The sequence below is a fragment of the Canis lupus genome, chromosome X, assembly GCF_011100685.1.
Source record: "Canis lupus familiaris isolate Mischka breed German Shepherd chromosome X, alternate assembly UU_Cfam_GSD_1.0, whole genome shotgun sequence".
NCBI lineage: Eukaryota > Metazoa > Chordata > Mammalia > Carnivora > Canidae > Canis > Canis lupus.
Genome location: NC_049260.1, coordinates 7,721,999 through 7,737,958, shown reverse-complemented (window position 1 = coordinate 7,737,958; position 15,960 = coordinate 7,721,999). Strand labels below are relative to the sequence as shown.

Here is a 15,960-nt window from a genome sequence, read left to right as displayed (position 1 = left end):
CGAGCCTCTCACCTGTCCACTCCCGTTCCAGAAAACACGCTCCACCAGAATGGCAGAGACCTAATGGATGCTTTATATTGGCCTCAACACATGTTTTCTTTCAACTCGGGGAGATGTGACCAGGAAGATGATTCCAGTAGTTTCAGCCAGGTCCAACACTCTGACTTGTAAGTCACCTTCTTGCCATCAGGATGAGCTCCCAGGTCTGTGACTCCCAGAGTCCTTCCAGGAGTCCTCCACCCTCTCACGGGCTGGGCCAACGAGGCTTCAGCCTTTGCTTGAATATGTCCAGTACCTGGGAGGAAAAGCAGCAACTTTATTTTAGAATAATTTTGGATTTATAGAAAAGTCACAAAGACAATTGCAGAGTTCCCTTATGCCTGCGCCTCGGCCACTCTCCCCTGACACTAGCATCTTCTGTGACCTTGGTACACTTACCACCACGCAGAGACCGACGTCGGTACGTTGCCATCAGCCAAACTACAGGCTTTGTTCATATCTCACCAGCCTCCCTGCTAATATCCTTCTGTTGACCCAAGATTCCGTCTAGGATACCACATGCGTTTGGCTGGGCATCTTTTTTTTTTTCCTTGGCTTTTCTCTTCCTCTTATAAATAATAAACATTTCTTATCTCACTCAGTTTCTGGGAATAGCACAGCCTGGTTGTTCTGGTTCAGATTCTGGTTTGGGAGGTTCGCCATCAAGCTCAGCTGGGGCTGCAGTCATGTGAAGGCATGACTGGGGCAGGAGAATCAGTGTCGCGGCCCACTCATGTGGCTGCTGGCTGGAGACTCCAGTTCCTCACCACACAGCCCTTGCATAGGGTTGCTCGTGACATGGTTCCCCAGAGTGAGGGATGCAAGACAGAAAGAGCAGCTGAGATGGAAGTCACAGTGAGTGGTGCTTTTTTGTTTTGTTTTGTTTTGTTTTGTTGGTTTTTGGGTTGTTTTTTTTCTTTTTTTTTTTTTTTTTTTTTTTTTTTTGAGGCAGCTCATTCCATTGCTGAGCATCTCCATTTGCTGAGAAAATGGTCTTCCTATGATTTCCTCCTGAATCCTTGCTCTGGCCAGTGGAGGGCCAGCCAGGAAGTCTCTTCATCCACCATGTTTAGTCCTTTAAAAACAAGCAAACAAACAAACAACAAATCCTAATGTCCCCTGAGTCTTCCCTGCATGCTAAAGATATACTCCTACAACCATTCATACGACTGTTCACCATCAAATGCTGTTCCACACCTGATAAAACAAGGACAAAATGCTTCACACAAAGAAATAGGAGGCTGTTTATCCAAAGAACCTACTTTATTCCCCCACCTATGGTCAGGAATCTGGCAGAAAGACAGCCATAGGCAGACTCACATTTCTTTATAAATTGGAAGAAACCATTATTTGACCTGATATGTAAAAGTTCAAAAATTTATAAACATTTTTATATTGTTCTGCCTGAAACTGAGATTGAGTATAGATGGAGCCTTGTGATGAGTGGGAAAGTGGGAATAATGTTCTGGAGTTTGGGTGTCCCATGGTTTGAGCCCATAGCTACCCTCTGGGTAGAGTTATGCCCAGACCAGTGCTTCTCGACCAGAGTGATTTTGTCCCTGCGGGACATCTGGTGATGTCCAGAGGCATTATTGGTTGTCACAACAGGGAATGGGTGGGTGCTCTGGCATCTAGTAAACTGAGCCCAGGGATGCTGCTAGAGATCTTACTGTGCACAGGACAGTTCCTCACAGCAAAGTTATCCAGCCCCCAGTGTCTCTAGAGCCAAGGCTATAGGTTAGATGCAGCCTCTAAAGGGCCACTTGCCATTCCACCACCAAGTGTCTCTTTTATAGCATTTTGCCCACATTTTTAACTGAGCCCTCCTCACTGCCTGTGAATTCCTTTGGTTTGCGTTCTCTGAGAGTCTACGTTTCTGGTCTAAGTCAATAGCGAGGCAGCTGTGGTTGGAAAAGTAAGGACAATGGTGCCAAAAAGCATTCCTTCAAACTTTTCTCAGCAGGGATTTTCTGAAGATTTGAGACAAGCTAGAACCTTCCTTTGAGGCTAGGATGGAATTGCAAACTCCAAGGCTTTTGCTAGGTGTACAGTGGCCCAGGGTTAGGTGTCCATGCTGGCCTGAGGTGGATGTCAGGAATGTCTAGTTAAGTAAAAAAGATAATATTAGTATGTCTTGTAAATACCTAAGAATTTTTAAAATTGTGGGTCACTCTTGACAAAGATCAGATTTTTTTTTCCTACAATGAGGCTTCGAGGTATTTGGAATTTTGGAGTTTGAAGTACAGATTGTCCTTGTGGGACTATGTAAACTCTCATGCTGGTGGGAATGCAAATTAGCAAACAACTTGGAAAATGTTTGATGTTACCTAGTAAAGCCTAAGATTGCACACATGCTGACCTGGCAACACAGTCCGTTTAGATCTACGCTAGAACTGTGGTTCTTAGATTTCACAGTGAACCAGAATCCGCTGGGGGTGTTGTTAAAGCACACATTGCTGGACCCCACCCCAGAGTTCCTGAGTCAATAGTTTTGGGGTAGGACTATAAAATTTGCACCTCTAACGAGTTCCCAGGCAGTACTGATGTCAGTGGTCCTAGAGCCACTGTCAGAGAAAGGTTCCTGGACATGTACATAGAAAGACACACTCACAAAATTTTTCAAAAAAAATTTTTTTTCAAAGATATTGATTCTGATAGACTCAAGCTAGAAACAACTCAAATTTCCGATGAACCATGGTATATTCATACCAGAAAACATTGTTCAGCAATAAAAACGGGAGCTACAGCTACCTGCCTTGACAGGATGAATTTCAGAAGTGCTGATGAATGATACAAGTGAGGCAGGAGAGAATAACTACAGTGTGATTCTGTCTCTGTGAACCCCAAAGTGGGAAAAACAAACTGTATTCTTTATAAATGCACACGCAGATAATAAAACTACAAGGAAAAGCAGATGATTGATTATTGCAAGAACCAGACCAGTGATTACTTGGGGGGTGAGGAAGGGAGGCACACAGGAGGCTTGGGTATGAGCAGTGGTCTACCTCTGAACTTGGCTGTTGGTGATGTGGGAGTTGGCCTCCTATTATTTAAACTGCACATTTGGATTTCTGCACATCTTTTTTTTTATTATTCATGAGAGACACACAGAGAGAGAGGCAGGGACACAGGCAGAGGGGAAAGCAGGCACCATGCAGAGAGCCTGATGCGGGACTCAATCCCAGGACCCGAGATCATGCCCTGAGCCAAAGGCAGATGCTCAACCGCTGAGCCACCCAGGTGCCCCCTATACACATCTTTATAGACGCTACCTCTTACAATTAAAAAGAAATTAAAAAAATCTTTCTATCTTAAAAGAAAATGTCCCCTATCCCATCTGTGTTCTGGTTCTTTGACAATTTGCTTGCATTTTAGGATCTGCCCCGTGGTTATGAAAACTAAGTTTCTTAAGCTTTACTATATAGTTTAGTTGTTCTTCTAGGTCAATGATTAAAATGAAGGAATAGATAAAAATAAATAAAAATAAAGTGAAGGAATGATCAAAATTTTAAAAACTATACCCTTGTTCCAGTCAAATACATTTGGTGGTATGAACCAGTGGCAAACAAAGCGTGACAGAGAAGTCCTGTCCTATTTGGAGAATGGATTTGAATCTTGTGTTGTTGGTATGTTTGTTGTCGTACATTTATAATACACTATGGTAGGCCATAAGATTAATCATCTTTTAGACACTGGAGATGAGAACATACACAGAATGACAGACATTGCTGGCTCTTCACCACATTACAAGTGATTTACTTAATGTTCCCTCATATGAATCTCACGACCGCAAGGGTGAAGACTCTTAGGAACTAGGTCCATTTTGTGGGAAGAGAATCATCTTCCGAAATGTTTCTTTGCTCTTTGAAAGAGGAGGGATTGAGTGTGTCTGCTGATCATATTGTGATGTCTTCTGCCTCCAAAAATCCAGAGAGGAGATGGGAACATCTGCAGCCCCGTGAGGATCCCAGGAATGCTCATTTCTGGTGAAGAATGTGCAGGCTGTCTTTTCCTGATATCAGAGTCTGGCTTTTAAATTTTATTGGGCTGAGTCCCTTTCTGGACTACACTTTTTAGTATATCCTGTAAAAAAACAATTCTTAATCCTCCTTTTAAACATAAGGTTCCTTGTGGCATGGGCTGTATTTCCCCAACTGGATCACAGTGCGGATTCCCGATTTGTGCCTTCCACATGTTCAGTAGACTGTTGCATAATCCCAAAATGCATTCTTGCCATGATGACTGGCAGTGTTTTCTGATGACATCCCAGGGAGTTAGCCAGATGTGCTCAGTATGTTTGTTGCAAGTACAAGACGCTAAAGGAATATATACCTTACTTATTATAGTGAAAACTTAGGAATGACCCAAATGTCCATCAGTGGAGGAATGGTTAATGAAATTATGGTACGGCTACACTATGGAATATTATGCAACCCCCCGAGGGAAAGTAAATCAGAACTTATGCACGTATGTCAGAGTCCCCATATCACTCTGTGTGCATCGTCTCATTAGATCTCACCACAACCCCATGAAATTCCCACTTTATAGATGAGGACACTGAGACTTGTCCCAAGTTGCACAGTTAGTAAATGATGCAGCAATAATTAGATCTGACTCCTCTAGACCCCCAAATTCATTTCCTTCTCCAGTTACACGCTACCAGCTTATAAATGTCAAAACCATATGTACTGTTGACTCTCGTCTCATGGAGATTTGATTCAAGATGACATTGGTTTGCATAAACATGAAAAATAGGAAGAGACTCATGTAATAGCAACAGCAATTTAGTGTCAACACTAAATTAATTCTGAAGGAGGTAAGTTTCCTGTACTTTCCATGATTGAAACAAAATTTGAGAGCATACATCAAGATTCTTGTTAGATGTACTATCCAAGGAAGGGGTTACCGTGTATTTTCAGAGCCATTTTTCTGAGGCTCTTTTTTTTCTTTTTTGTATATTTTTTTTATTGGAGTTCAATTTTTTTTTTGCTCGCTTCAGAGCCATTTTTCTGTCTGAAATGCCAAATGATAAGTGAAGTAAGTGAGACGTCATGCTTTTGGTCAAATGTGGTTATTGATAGTGTAAGATATCATCTGTCTGCTTGTGTTTACAACTTCTCATTCTTTTAATATTTACAGATGGACAGAAGAGAAAGAAGTCTTTGCGAAAGAAACTGGATTCACTAGGAAAGGAGAAAAACAAAGATAGAGGTAAAGGACAGAATGAACTAGAGCGGATGCATCTTCCATGGAGCATAATGGTTGAATTTGGTGGGGTTTTTGAATTGCATAGATTTATGTGGTTCAACTCTATTATGCAAACTGGATTTCTATGATGGAATGTCATTAAAGCCTGTTTTGGTCTACTCTTTTGTGTTTGAGTGGCCCTGTACTGAATTGATGAATTCAACTGGTTTGAGCAAAGTGTGACTTCGGCCAAGTTTATGGTTCCAATTATGATGCTAGCCAATCAGCAATGCATAAGAAGAACCTGGGTTGAGTAGCCACGGACAGCATCTCTAACACTAACCAGCTGTCTGGCAGGTCCCAATCGTTAGGCAGGGCTAGTTGAATGAGAAAAAGTTTGGATTCACCTACCATGACTACTGGAAAGAAACAGTCTCATCCTCATGGGCTACTGGAGATGGGCCATTCTCAGCATTTTTATGTTAGACCATAGCATGCTTATTTTTTGCCCTATATGTTTTGGGATTTGTTGACTCTCTTCCTACTGTTTGGTGTCCCCTTCTATGTCTATTTAGGGAACTGACACATTAGCCACTCTTTCAGAAGTATTTGTGGTCATTTTTAACCAGTATTCATTGAGCCTGCATAATGGGCACCTGGGCCCCATTAGCACAGTACAACTTTCCGTGGCTTGTTTGTATGGTCCCATATGAAATGCCTGCTGAATGGTGTGGTTGTATGAATGTATTTCCATTTTATGTGACATAATGAATGAGTGTTGAGTGAGGAGAGCCATGTCTCACCTTGGAGTTCTTTTCTATGATTGAATTTCTGCTTGAAAGATAATAGAAGGCAGTAAAACTGAAGGTAGAAAAAGAAATGCACTGTGGTCAGTACTGGACAAGACCTAGTCCACACCATTGATCCCAGACTCTACACCCATGTCTTGAACTGTGCCTAAAGTGTCATGGCATTTGGCTCTTTGGACTGAAAGGAGATAAAGAATTCTAAAGAATGGAGAACCAATGTTTTACTTCCCTTAGAGCGTGATTTCTCAACCTGAGTCTGTTGACATTTTAGACTGGATAATTCTTTAAAAAAAAAAAAGATTTAGATATTCGAGGGGGGGGAGCATGAGTAGGGGGAGGTGCAGAGGAAGAGGGAGAGAGTATCCTCAAGCAGATTCCCCACCGAGCACAGAGCCCCACGCGGGGCTCCATCCCAGGACCCTGAGATCATGACCTGAGCCGAAATCAAGAGTTGGCCACTTAACTGACTGAGCCACCCAGGCGCCCCTAGACTGGATAATTCTTCATTATGGAGGCTGTCCTGTTCATCGTGCGAGATGCTCAGTGGCATTTCTGGCCTCTACCATTGGATGCCAGTAGCACTGCCTCCAACCGGAATATCTCCAGACATCTCAAATGTTTACCTCAAACTGGAGAAAAGAAACTGAAAATGTGAATGATCCCTACCTCTGGCTATACAGTAGAATAATTTGTGGAACCTTTAAAATTCCCAGTGCCCAGACCCCCAAGCCAGAAAGTGTGATTCCATTAGTCTGTAGGGGTCCTGGACATGAGTCATTGTATAAAGTTCTGATGTGCAGCTTCTAAGATGAGAACTCTGGTCCACGTTAGCCAGCGTGGACTCCCCAGGGCACATCCTCTCACAGCAGAATCCGTTGCTGGAGGAGTGAAGGCAAAGGGCGTGAACTCTTGCCCAGCTACCTATCACTGTCTGATAAATTGGATTCTGTTTAATCGCTCTGTATGTTCTTGCCCTTATTTTTAAATGAGTATTAGTAACCAGGGTAGCTTTTTTAAACTAGAGTTTTACTCCTTCTGTTCCTGCCACCGATCACCTTTACCTCGCTAGATTAATCCTTAGTGTTTATGGAGAGTATTAAAGGGGCCACTCAGACTGGCATTAGTAATGCGCACCTTTAAAACTAGTTTACTCTAGGATGATGATACTACTGAGAGTAGGACTGAATACTCATAATGTAGACTTTCGGTGATTCTTCAAAAGTATACTCTTAGATCACTGAAATCTCACTAATGAAGAATTTCTTTAGATAATGACCACTATTGTCTAGTTAACAAACTATATCATGAACACATAATACATTAATCCCTCAATAAACATGACCCCAAATCTCTAAATGATAAAAGTATCACTTTGTTTTCTGCCTATAATTGATTAAAGTGTAGCATTAATGAATTGTAAAAAAAAAAAAAAAAAAAAAAGAAGTGCCCGTTCAGGCTAAACAGAATGAGCTTTATTGCAGGAGATGATCGAGTTCCCTCGGCAGAGAGAGATGCATGTGTGCTTGCCGTGTTACAGAACAACAGGAAGCAAGGATGTGAATGAGCAGGAAAGGAAGGGCCGGGGGAGAAACTAGCCAATGCGTACTGGGCCATCATATTTGCAGACTGTATCATATTTATATATTACATAAGCTCAGCTGTACAGGTTGCTGGCTGGGAAAAGGAAGGTAGGTTCTGGTGGTCCATCCAACTAAAGGGAAAAATATCAGACTTCGTGGCAAAAGAGGATTTTTCCCCCCTCTTTTAAAGTAGCTCTGATATTGAAAAAGGAGATGTCCCGGGCCTAAGGACATCTTAGGCTTAATTACCTGGCGTCTTTTCTGAACATAAAGTCCTGCCTGTGCCCACACATCCATCACACGGATGTCCTGGGAGCCAGGGCGTGAGGGGGCAGCATGCAGGCTTTGCGCAGTTGTAATGGTTCACATTATTTTCTTCCACTTGAATATTAACACTGGGGTTCCTAGCAGCTGCACATGTGGAAAATGATAATCATTTGAGTTCAAAAGTAAAAGAAGGAAAACAGGAAACTCTAAGTGACTTCTTGGGTTAGGTCATCTAAAAATAAATAGGAGCAGCTTTTGAGAATCAAATTGCTCTCCCAATAAAGAGTGATTCATTAAGTGTTTGATATGCTGCTAGATTAATTGATTCAATCAGAATGAATCATGTCCTGTATTTTATTTAATTGCCTTGACATAAAACACAACAGATCGTGTGACACTCCTTTGTCCCTCTTGCCACTTAAGCAGTGCCCGTATGACTCTTGAATTCCATATGGGAACAAATTCAGAATAGATGCTGGGTCAGAAAACATGTTTTCATACAGAATAGTTCCAAGTCCTTAATTTCTCTTAGATAAATTATTTGGCAACCAAAATGCAGTTTTTAAACGTTCAGAACGTCAGAAAATTTCTTTCTTTCTTTTTTTTTTTTTTTTTAGAAAATTTCTTTCTTGTGTCAAAAAAGAAATCACTTTTGGGGAAAAGATTTTAAGATAGCTATTGGTTCTAGTTCAGTAGTTCCTCAGCAGAACATGGGGGAGTAATTTTACTGTGGGGGTCTGGGAGATGGGTCCCCTCTTCACAGGATATTTCAGACCAAGCCATGTATTTATTGACACGAACTGTGGACATAATTCAGGTCTGGCACCTTTCTTTTTGCTGAAATAGTATCATGCCACGTTTTATTGTTCCCCAGTGTGTTACTACATGACAGCTGCAAAGGAGCCCTGGAGAGGAATAGTTGATACAACTTTATTTTGCATCGTATTAAATAGCAGTAGAAAAATCAAGTATCAGTTATCATTGTGTAGAACTTCTCAAGGTGAATGTATTGACCGCTGTCTGTGAGCGCTGCTCCTGGAAGTGGGGGAACCCAGGGGAGTGGGAGTCCCAGCGGGGAGTAGGTGTTTGGTCACACACCTCACACAGGTGTTTGGTCTGCATGCTGAGGGCGTTGAGACCCCATCAAAATGCATTAAGACGGGGCATCCTAATGGTGTGTTTAAACAGATCATCCTAATGGTGTGTTTAAACAGATCATCACATCACATAAGGCATGAACCTGGGAAGGGGGTAAGACAAGAGTCGGGGGAGGAAGCCTGATATTGAGGTGGAACCACTTCTGGTGAGGACGAGGCCCAGGATGGGACCAAGGGAGTGAGTGGAGAAGGTGGCACGCAGGAGAAAGTAAGAGAAGAGAAGACAGTGAAGGAGATGTGAGGACGCAGAATTAGAGGGGCCATTTCGGTGGATATCCATGCCACCAGGATGATGGTGGCCCGGGAGATCTGACCACGAGTCAGTCCGTAACAATAGAGCAAGGAGCAGGAGGCAAGAGGAACGGTGCAATAGCGGGTTTCTGCCACACAGAGGGAAGGTGCAGAACTCGAAGTGGCAATAGGGAGCAGAGGATGACATGCCACCTCCTGACCCCACAGCTCACAGGCTGGGAGAGTCCACGGCTGCTACTAATGAGCACAGCAGGGGAAGCAGTCTCCTTAGTGAACACATACTGCAGATTAGAACATGATACACACTGTCCCAGGCCCCAGAACACTGAGTCTTGGGAAATGTCCATATGGTTTTAAAAGACTATTATCAACCGTATTAGCCACTATCAACACAGAGTCTCTTGGGTGTTACCCCCCTAAGAGAAGAGCTTTGAACCCACAGATAAGCATGTGTACCCAACATTTTATTTACACATGAGGAGGGTTTTGCCAAATAGACTTGTGATGAGTCCTCAATTTCACAATAACCATATTTTGAGAAGCAGTAATATTCAAGGGATCCTGCCTAGAATTTTCCAGACTCTAGACACTGCAACTTAGGGCAGAGAGAGGCCTCCTTTCTGAAGCTTATAAGGGTTGTCAAGAGAAAGCAACAAGAATCAAGAGACTACATCAAAACTATCACTGAAATAATAAATAAACTCAGCCAGGAAAGAAAGCCTATTAGGGAAAAATACAAATCTGTTAGCAGGTTGTCTCTTGAGTGAGAATAAAAGGGAAATAAAAATGAGGAAGCATGACTTCATGTATCCCATCTGTTTAATTTGTATTCAGTTATTCCAATTTACAAGGAGAGTGGCAGACTTCGGGTCATTGCGAACGACAGATACCAAAGGAAACCATTTTTCTTCTTTTTCCTAGGGATATTAGAAACTCTGAATGACTTTCCTTACATGGCAAAGTTGGCTAAGAGAGGAAGCAGGAGGCCCCGTCTCCTGTGAAATCCCTGCAGTGGGTGTGCCTGCATGAGCAGACACAGATCCCTCGACATTGTCCCTTCTGTTCCACCCACAGTTTTTGTGTATTCCCTGTAGCTGTCAGCCTTGGCATCTGCATGTTTCCAGACTTTCCCTGGGATTTTGGAAGTAAGACTATTTGATTATTCCCATAGATGAGACCACGCTGATTTACGCAGTAAATCCAGGGGTGCACAGCACATGGTCTGGTATTGTCCTCTTTGGTTTCTAATTTTGCTAGTAGTGGACGTGGCCTTTTATCAATACTGAGTATTGGCTCTTGCTATGCCGTCTACATGGATCACTCAAAAACATGCTTCAATTTTTGCTTGTGTTACCACATGCCACCTAGTTCGTTGATCGAGGATGGTAAGCATCCTATGAAAATCTTTTTGAAGTTTTCACTCCCAAACAGATCGCATGTATTGCTAGAACCAGAGGTGCAGACTTCTCAAGTGCCATTTCTGGTTTTACCGTAGACTTGACCATTGGCTCAGCGATGTTAAAATGTTGCCACGGATCAAGGAGGAAAACCTCTGAGAGTCTCTTTCCACCTGATTTAAGTTAGCTTTTTCTTTCAAAGAGCAAACAACCCTGAGAACTGTGTTCTCTTGATCACCCTGGTTTTATTCATAGGGGTTATAAAAACAAGAGAAAAGCTAGACTCCAATATTGTGTTGCTAGGAGATGTAATTTTGAATCTAAAAGAAATAATGCATTTAATTTAGTTATTAATGCTTTTCAGCATAAATCTAGAATAGTGCCCCCCCCATGCCTGGCCCCAAAGATCAGTGTGCTTACAATGTATGTGTATACACGTGGACTTACTACAGCGATCCAGGAAGCAACTGTGTGTACATCTCCAAATATAGCGGTAGATTTCTGCATTATGTTCCTTCCCCCAACTTGTCCTCACTAGAGGATTTAACACATCGTACCTCAGGCTGGTTATTTAGTGATGAGAGTCTACTTCTGCATGTGGCCAGCAGAATGGCTTGAGGATCCATCATGAGAGCCCCAGCCCCAGCCCAGCAGCCTGTGAGGATGGGAACACAAAGAGGAAAGAGCAGACCTCCCCCGAGCTCTTCCCCTGCCTCACGGGTCCTCACTCGCATACTGGCTTCTTCTACTGGGAAACCTCAAAGTGTATCCCCTTAACTGAACTTCAGTCTTTGCTCCATGCATCTCTCCATTATAGCACCTGCCAGATGCCTGTGTGATTATTTATGTATCTGACTCCCACTCGCCCACCCAGCCCTGACTCTGGACCCTCTAGGAGCACACACTACAGCTTTTTTTTTTTAAGATTTTATTTATTCATGAGAGACACAAAGAGAGAGAGGCAGAGACACAGGCAGAGGGAGAAGCAGGCTCCATGCAGGGAGCCCGACGTGGGACTCGATCCCGGGTCTCCAAGATCATGCCCTGGGCTGAAGGCGGCACTAAACCGCTGAGCCCCCCGGGCTGCCCACAGACTACAGCTTTTATAAGCTTTGTGCTCCCCATTGCGTAGTGTGATGTGGTGTGTGGTAGCCGTTCAGTGAGTCCCTGTTGAATAAATGGATGCCCGCAGCCTTCTCATGCCTTGTAAGTTCTGGAGGCTCTTGAGACACATGAATCAAAGACTGACAGTTTGTAAAATTGTGTACTCATGAGGATAAAGCATTGTGTACATTCTATCAAAAATGCCACATTTCTCCATAAGGTGATTTCCTTTAAAACATACTCAAGATATGTTGGGGGGAAAAATCTAGAGGCCTAGATTTCTAAAAACTTGTGTTGTTTATACATACCGGCCTGTTTGATAGAAAGAGAAACTTTGGCCACTCTGATAAACACCAAAGTCATCTCTGTATTTTTATTGATTCTTCAGACAACGGTCCTTTGGATACGTTTGCCCTTAGGTCTGAAACATGAGCGAGAGCCTTCACTGGTCCAGTCATGTCTGAAAGTGAATGTTTGTGTTTTGCTTCCAGAATTCATCCCACAGGCATTTGGAATGCCCTTATCCCAAGTCATTGCAAATGACCGGGCTTATAAACTCAAGCAGGACTCGCAGAGGGACGAGCAAAAGGACGCATCTGATTTTGTGGCTTCCCTCCTCCCATTTGGAAATAAAAGACAAAACAAAGAACTCTCAAGCAGTAACTCATCTCTCAGCTCCACCTCGGAAACACCAAATGAGTCAACGTCCCCGAATACCCCAGAACCGGCTCCTCGGGCCAGGAGGAGGGTGAGTTGGCCAGTACTTTCTCTGACACCACTGCTAAAACAACCGAAGCATTACAAGGTTATTCTTTTGAGTCTTTGCTCTTGTGAAAAGTGGAAATGTAGTCCAGGGATCTGTCAACAGCCCCATTCAGGGACAATGTGCACCGGCCATAGGGCACGTGGTACACCCTCAAAGCCTTTTCCTGACCCCTCTCAAAGCTGTTGGGTTCCCCTCCTTGGCTACCTGTGTGCCCCATGATGTCCTAAACATCCTATGGCATCACCGTTGCTCATGCTCTAGTGTGATTTTCTGCTTTACTAGAGACTTGCCTTGAGACTGTGAGGCTTGAGGGCAGGGCCAGGTGGTTTTTTGTTACTCTCCTCATCTCTAGTCCAGGAACCACCCCTGGCCCCCCAGTGAACTGGCCACCAGTCTTCACAAGCAATAGGATTTTTTTTTATCAATGGAACCTTATTTTTTTTTCATAAGAAACCTACATATGAGAGAGGGAGAGAGAGAGAGAGAGGGAGGGAGAACATGAAAGGAAGGAAGGAAGGAAGGAAGGAAGGAAGGAAGAAGAAGAAAGAAAGAAAGAAAGAAAGAAAGAAAGAAAGAAAGAAAGAAAGAAAGAAAGAGAAAAGGCACATATATCCTCCTTCAAATCCACGCCGTAACAACATGGTGCCATGTGTTAAGGGAGCGCTATGCTCTAGGTACTGTGTTGTCATTTCATGTGTCAAATTTCACGTTTCAATCCAGGAAGGCTGAGTTTTCAGGCAGTGTGGCGGGTGATGGGCTGAGTCAGTTGATGAGCACCTCTAAAGCTTCCTAGGCCTCTGGGAGATCTCCTTTCCTCCTCTTGCCTGGAGATCCCCTACATCTTTGCCGCCTCCAGCCACTCACTACTGCCCTGGTCAAAACCCCAAACACTTCCCACTTAAAAGCCACATTCGAGACCTCTCCAAGCCCAAGGGGTGCCAGAGCCACTGTTGTCTTTCAAGGCTTCACCATGTTTAAAAACGAAGAAATGTCAACATTACAGGATATTTAAATGTACATGAGGGAAGTGCTCTCCCTGTCTCTCAGACCGCGTGTCAGATGGCGGTAACACCCGAACCCCACATGTGAGCTTTCTGGGGATCTGGGGCCCAGGCAATGGGCCTCCCAAATGCCCTCTCTTCTGTCCAGGCCTTGTCAGGGTACCAGCAGCAAACTCCTTCCTCTGTGCTTCATCAGCGGGGGGGGGGGGGGGGGGGGGGGGGGAGAGCTGTGCAGACAGGGCTGGAGCCCTGCTCCCCTGCACCCCACCCCTGCCAAAGGCTTTCTCTGATGACTGGAAGCACCCACCCATGCAGGCGACAGGCTGCAAGTGCCAAGACATTTAACGTCACCTCCCTGCCCTTAGCAGGAGTCGCCCGTGATCAAGGACTCTTGAGGCTTGTGGTATAAACAGCCTGGTGCACTCGCTACTGAGCATGGTTAGCTCTGAGCTGCTTGACCTACACCGTCTCCCAGAGGTCCCCAGGGCACTTGGGCATGAGCTGCCCATGGGCTTGTCACAGGCTTGGCTCCCTCCCTTTCTCATATTCCACCCCCCCCTACACACACACACACACGCATACACACAGTTCTCTGTGCCATGTCTGGGAGGAAAGCAAACAGACTGTTCCATGGAATCCAATTTTAAAAATCTGCCTCCTAGAGTCATAGTTGAGAGTTTGGGGTTTTATTCACAAGGCTTCTCTGACTTTACCTCGTTCATCAACAATGTGACTTTTTGTTTCTTGTTTCAAGAAATGGAGGTGGTTGGGTCAAAATATTACGACTCTCTGTCTGCCCTCTCTTGTCTTCCATTTAGCAGATGTTATCCATTGAAATTGCAACGACCACTGCCTTACCCCATTGTAGGAGTTTCCTGACTCTTTCAAGAGGTGTTGGCTGTTTTCCTTTTAATGTACGCACAGCATGACTGAATCAAGAGGCATTATTTCAAGGGTGACACTCAGGCATAGGCAAAAGCATTATTGGCTAGCATGTGAGGGAACTTCTGGTTTTCTCCATCCATGCACTTTGTTGACGTCTGTGTATGATTTGCAGGGCGCGATGTCAGTGGATTCTATCACAGATCTTGATGACAATCAGTCTCGCCTGCTAGAAGCTTTACAACTCTCCTTGCCGGCCGAGGCTCAGAGTAAAAAAGAAAAAGCCAGAGATAAGAAGCTCAGTCTGAATCCTATTTACAGACAGGTCCCCAGGCTGGTGGACAGCTGCTGTCAGCATCTAGAAAAACATGGTAAGCAGACTTGTCTGTCGGCGATCGAGTATGAGAGACTTTCATTTATTCAAGCTGCGTGGATTTAAGCACCCAAGTTCAATGCCTTGTTCATTGGCTCAGTCTCTGGGCTAAAATCTCCTTTGCAAAAGGAAAGGTTACACATCTGAGTGTTTGCTTAAGAGAGCCCTGGGCGAAACCAGATTGTGGGGGACAAACGTCAACTTGATGGTGTTCGGGCCATCCAGCAACTAGGGATCCTTGGAAGTGAGCCTGGAGGCCACCGTCTGTGGGGCTGGGTCTGTCCCCAAGCCGGCCTTCAAACGGAGCCCAGCCACTTTTGTCTTTTTTAGGCATCAAGGTTACTAGCAAGGCTTCCTGTAAAAAATAAGAGTCCAGCTTCTTAAAAAAAAAAAAAAGGATTGGCAAACCATTTCTTAAGTGAATAGAAAATACAGGGTTTTTGACAACAGCTTTCTATATTGCTATTTGCATTCTTGTGGAAAGATGTTCACTTCAAACTTCTTCAGAATGACCCTTTTGGCAACTCTATTCCAGTTAACATGTTGACTTAAAAATATACTTCTTTAAAAATTTTTCTGAAAATGTAGGCTTTTGGCTCATCAGACTGCCATTTCCACAATCCGACTGTTGCCTATAGTGTAGCATGCATTTTATGGACATGAAAAATTTCATTGCTTCTTTACTAGAAAAGAATACGCTCATTGTGATAAAGAGGAAAAGGAACAGAAAAGCAAAGAAAATTCTGAGGCTATCGTGGAGACATAACTACTGTTAGCTAGCATTCTCATCTAATTTTTTCTAGCAAAAGTGGGACTTTGTAAAAAAAATACTAAGGAGATATCTAAATATCTTAATCACTAGATAACATATGGATGACTTAATAAAATTAATATGCACTGAAACTTTACTTGTCTATACAAAAATCTGCTTGAAGACTTATTCAGAGAGAGAGAGAGAGAGAGAGAGAGTGCATGAGCCAGGGGAGGGGGACAGGTGAGGGAGAGAAACCCAAGCAGACTCCTCTCTGAGCATGGAGCCTGATGCAGGACTCAGTTTCACGACCTTGAGAGCATGACCTGAGCCAAAACCAAGAGCCAGATGCTTAACCGCCTGTGCCACCCAGGTGCCCCTCTCTACAAAATTTT

At 43.8% G+C, this 15,960-nt stretch overlaps 1 protein-coding gene across 4 annotated transcripts in view; it reads left to right on the top strand.

Annotated features, from left to right (window-relative positions):
- The window catches only part of ARHGAP6 (Rho GTPase activating protein 6), a 484,849-nt gene that overhangs the window by 419,019 nt on the left and 49,870 nt on the right, over positions 1–15,960 (top strand). For all 4 annotated transcript variants that reach the window (XM_038586811.1, XM_038586813.1, XM_038586812.1 and 1 more), the window contains exons 3-5: positions 5,179–5,250; positions 12,284–12,540; positions 14,617–14,812. In XM_038586811.1, coding sequence (XP_038442739.1) covers positions 5,179–5,250; positions 12,284–12,540; positions 14,617–14,812 — 525 coding nt within the window. The remainder of the gene's footprint in view (positions 1–5,178; positions 5,251–12,283; positions 12,541–14,616; positions 14,813–15,960) is intronic.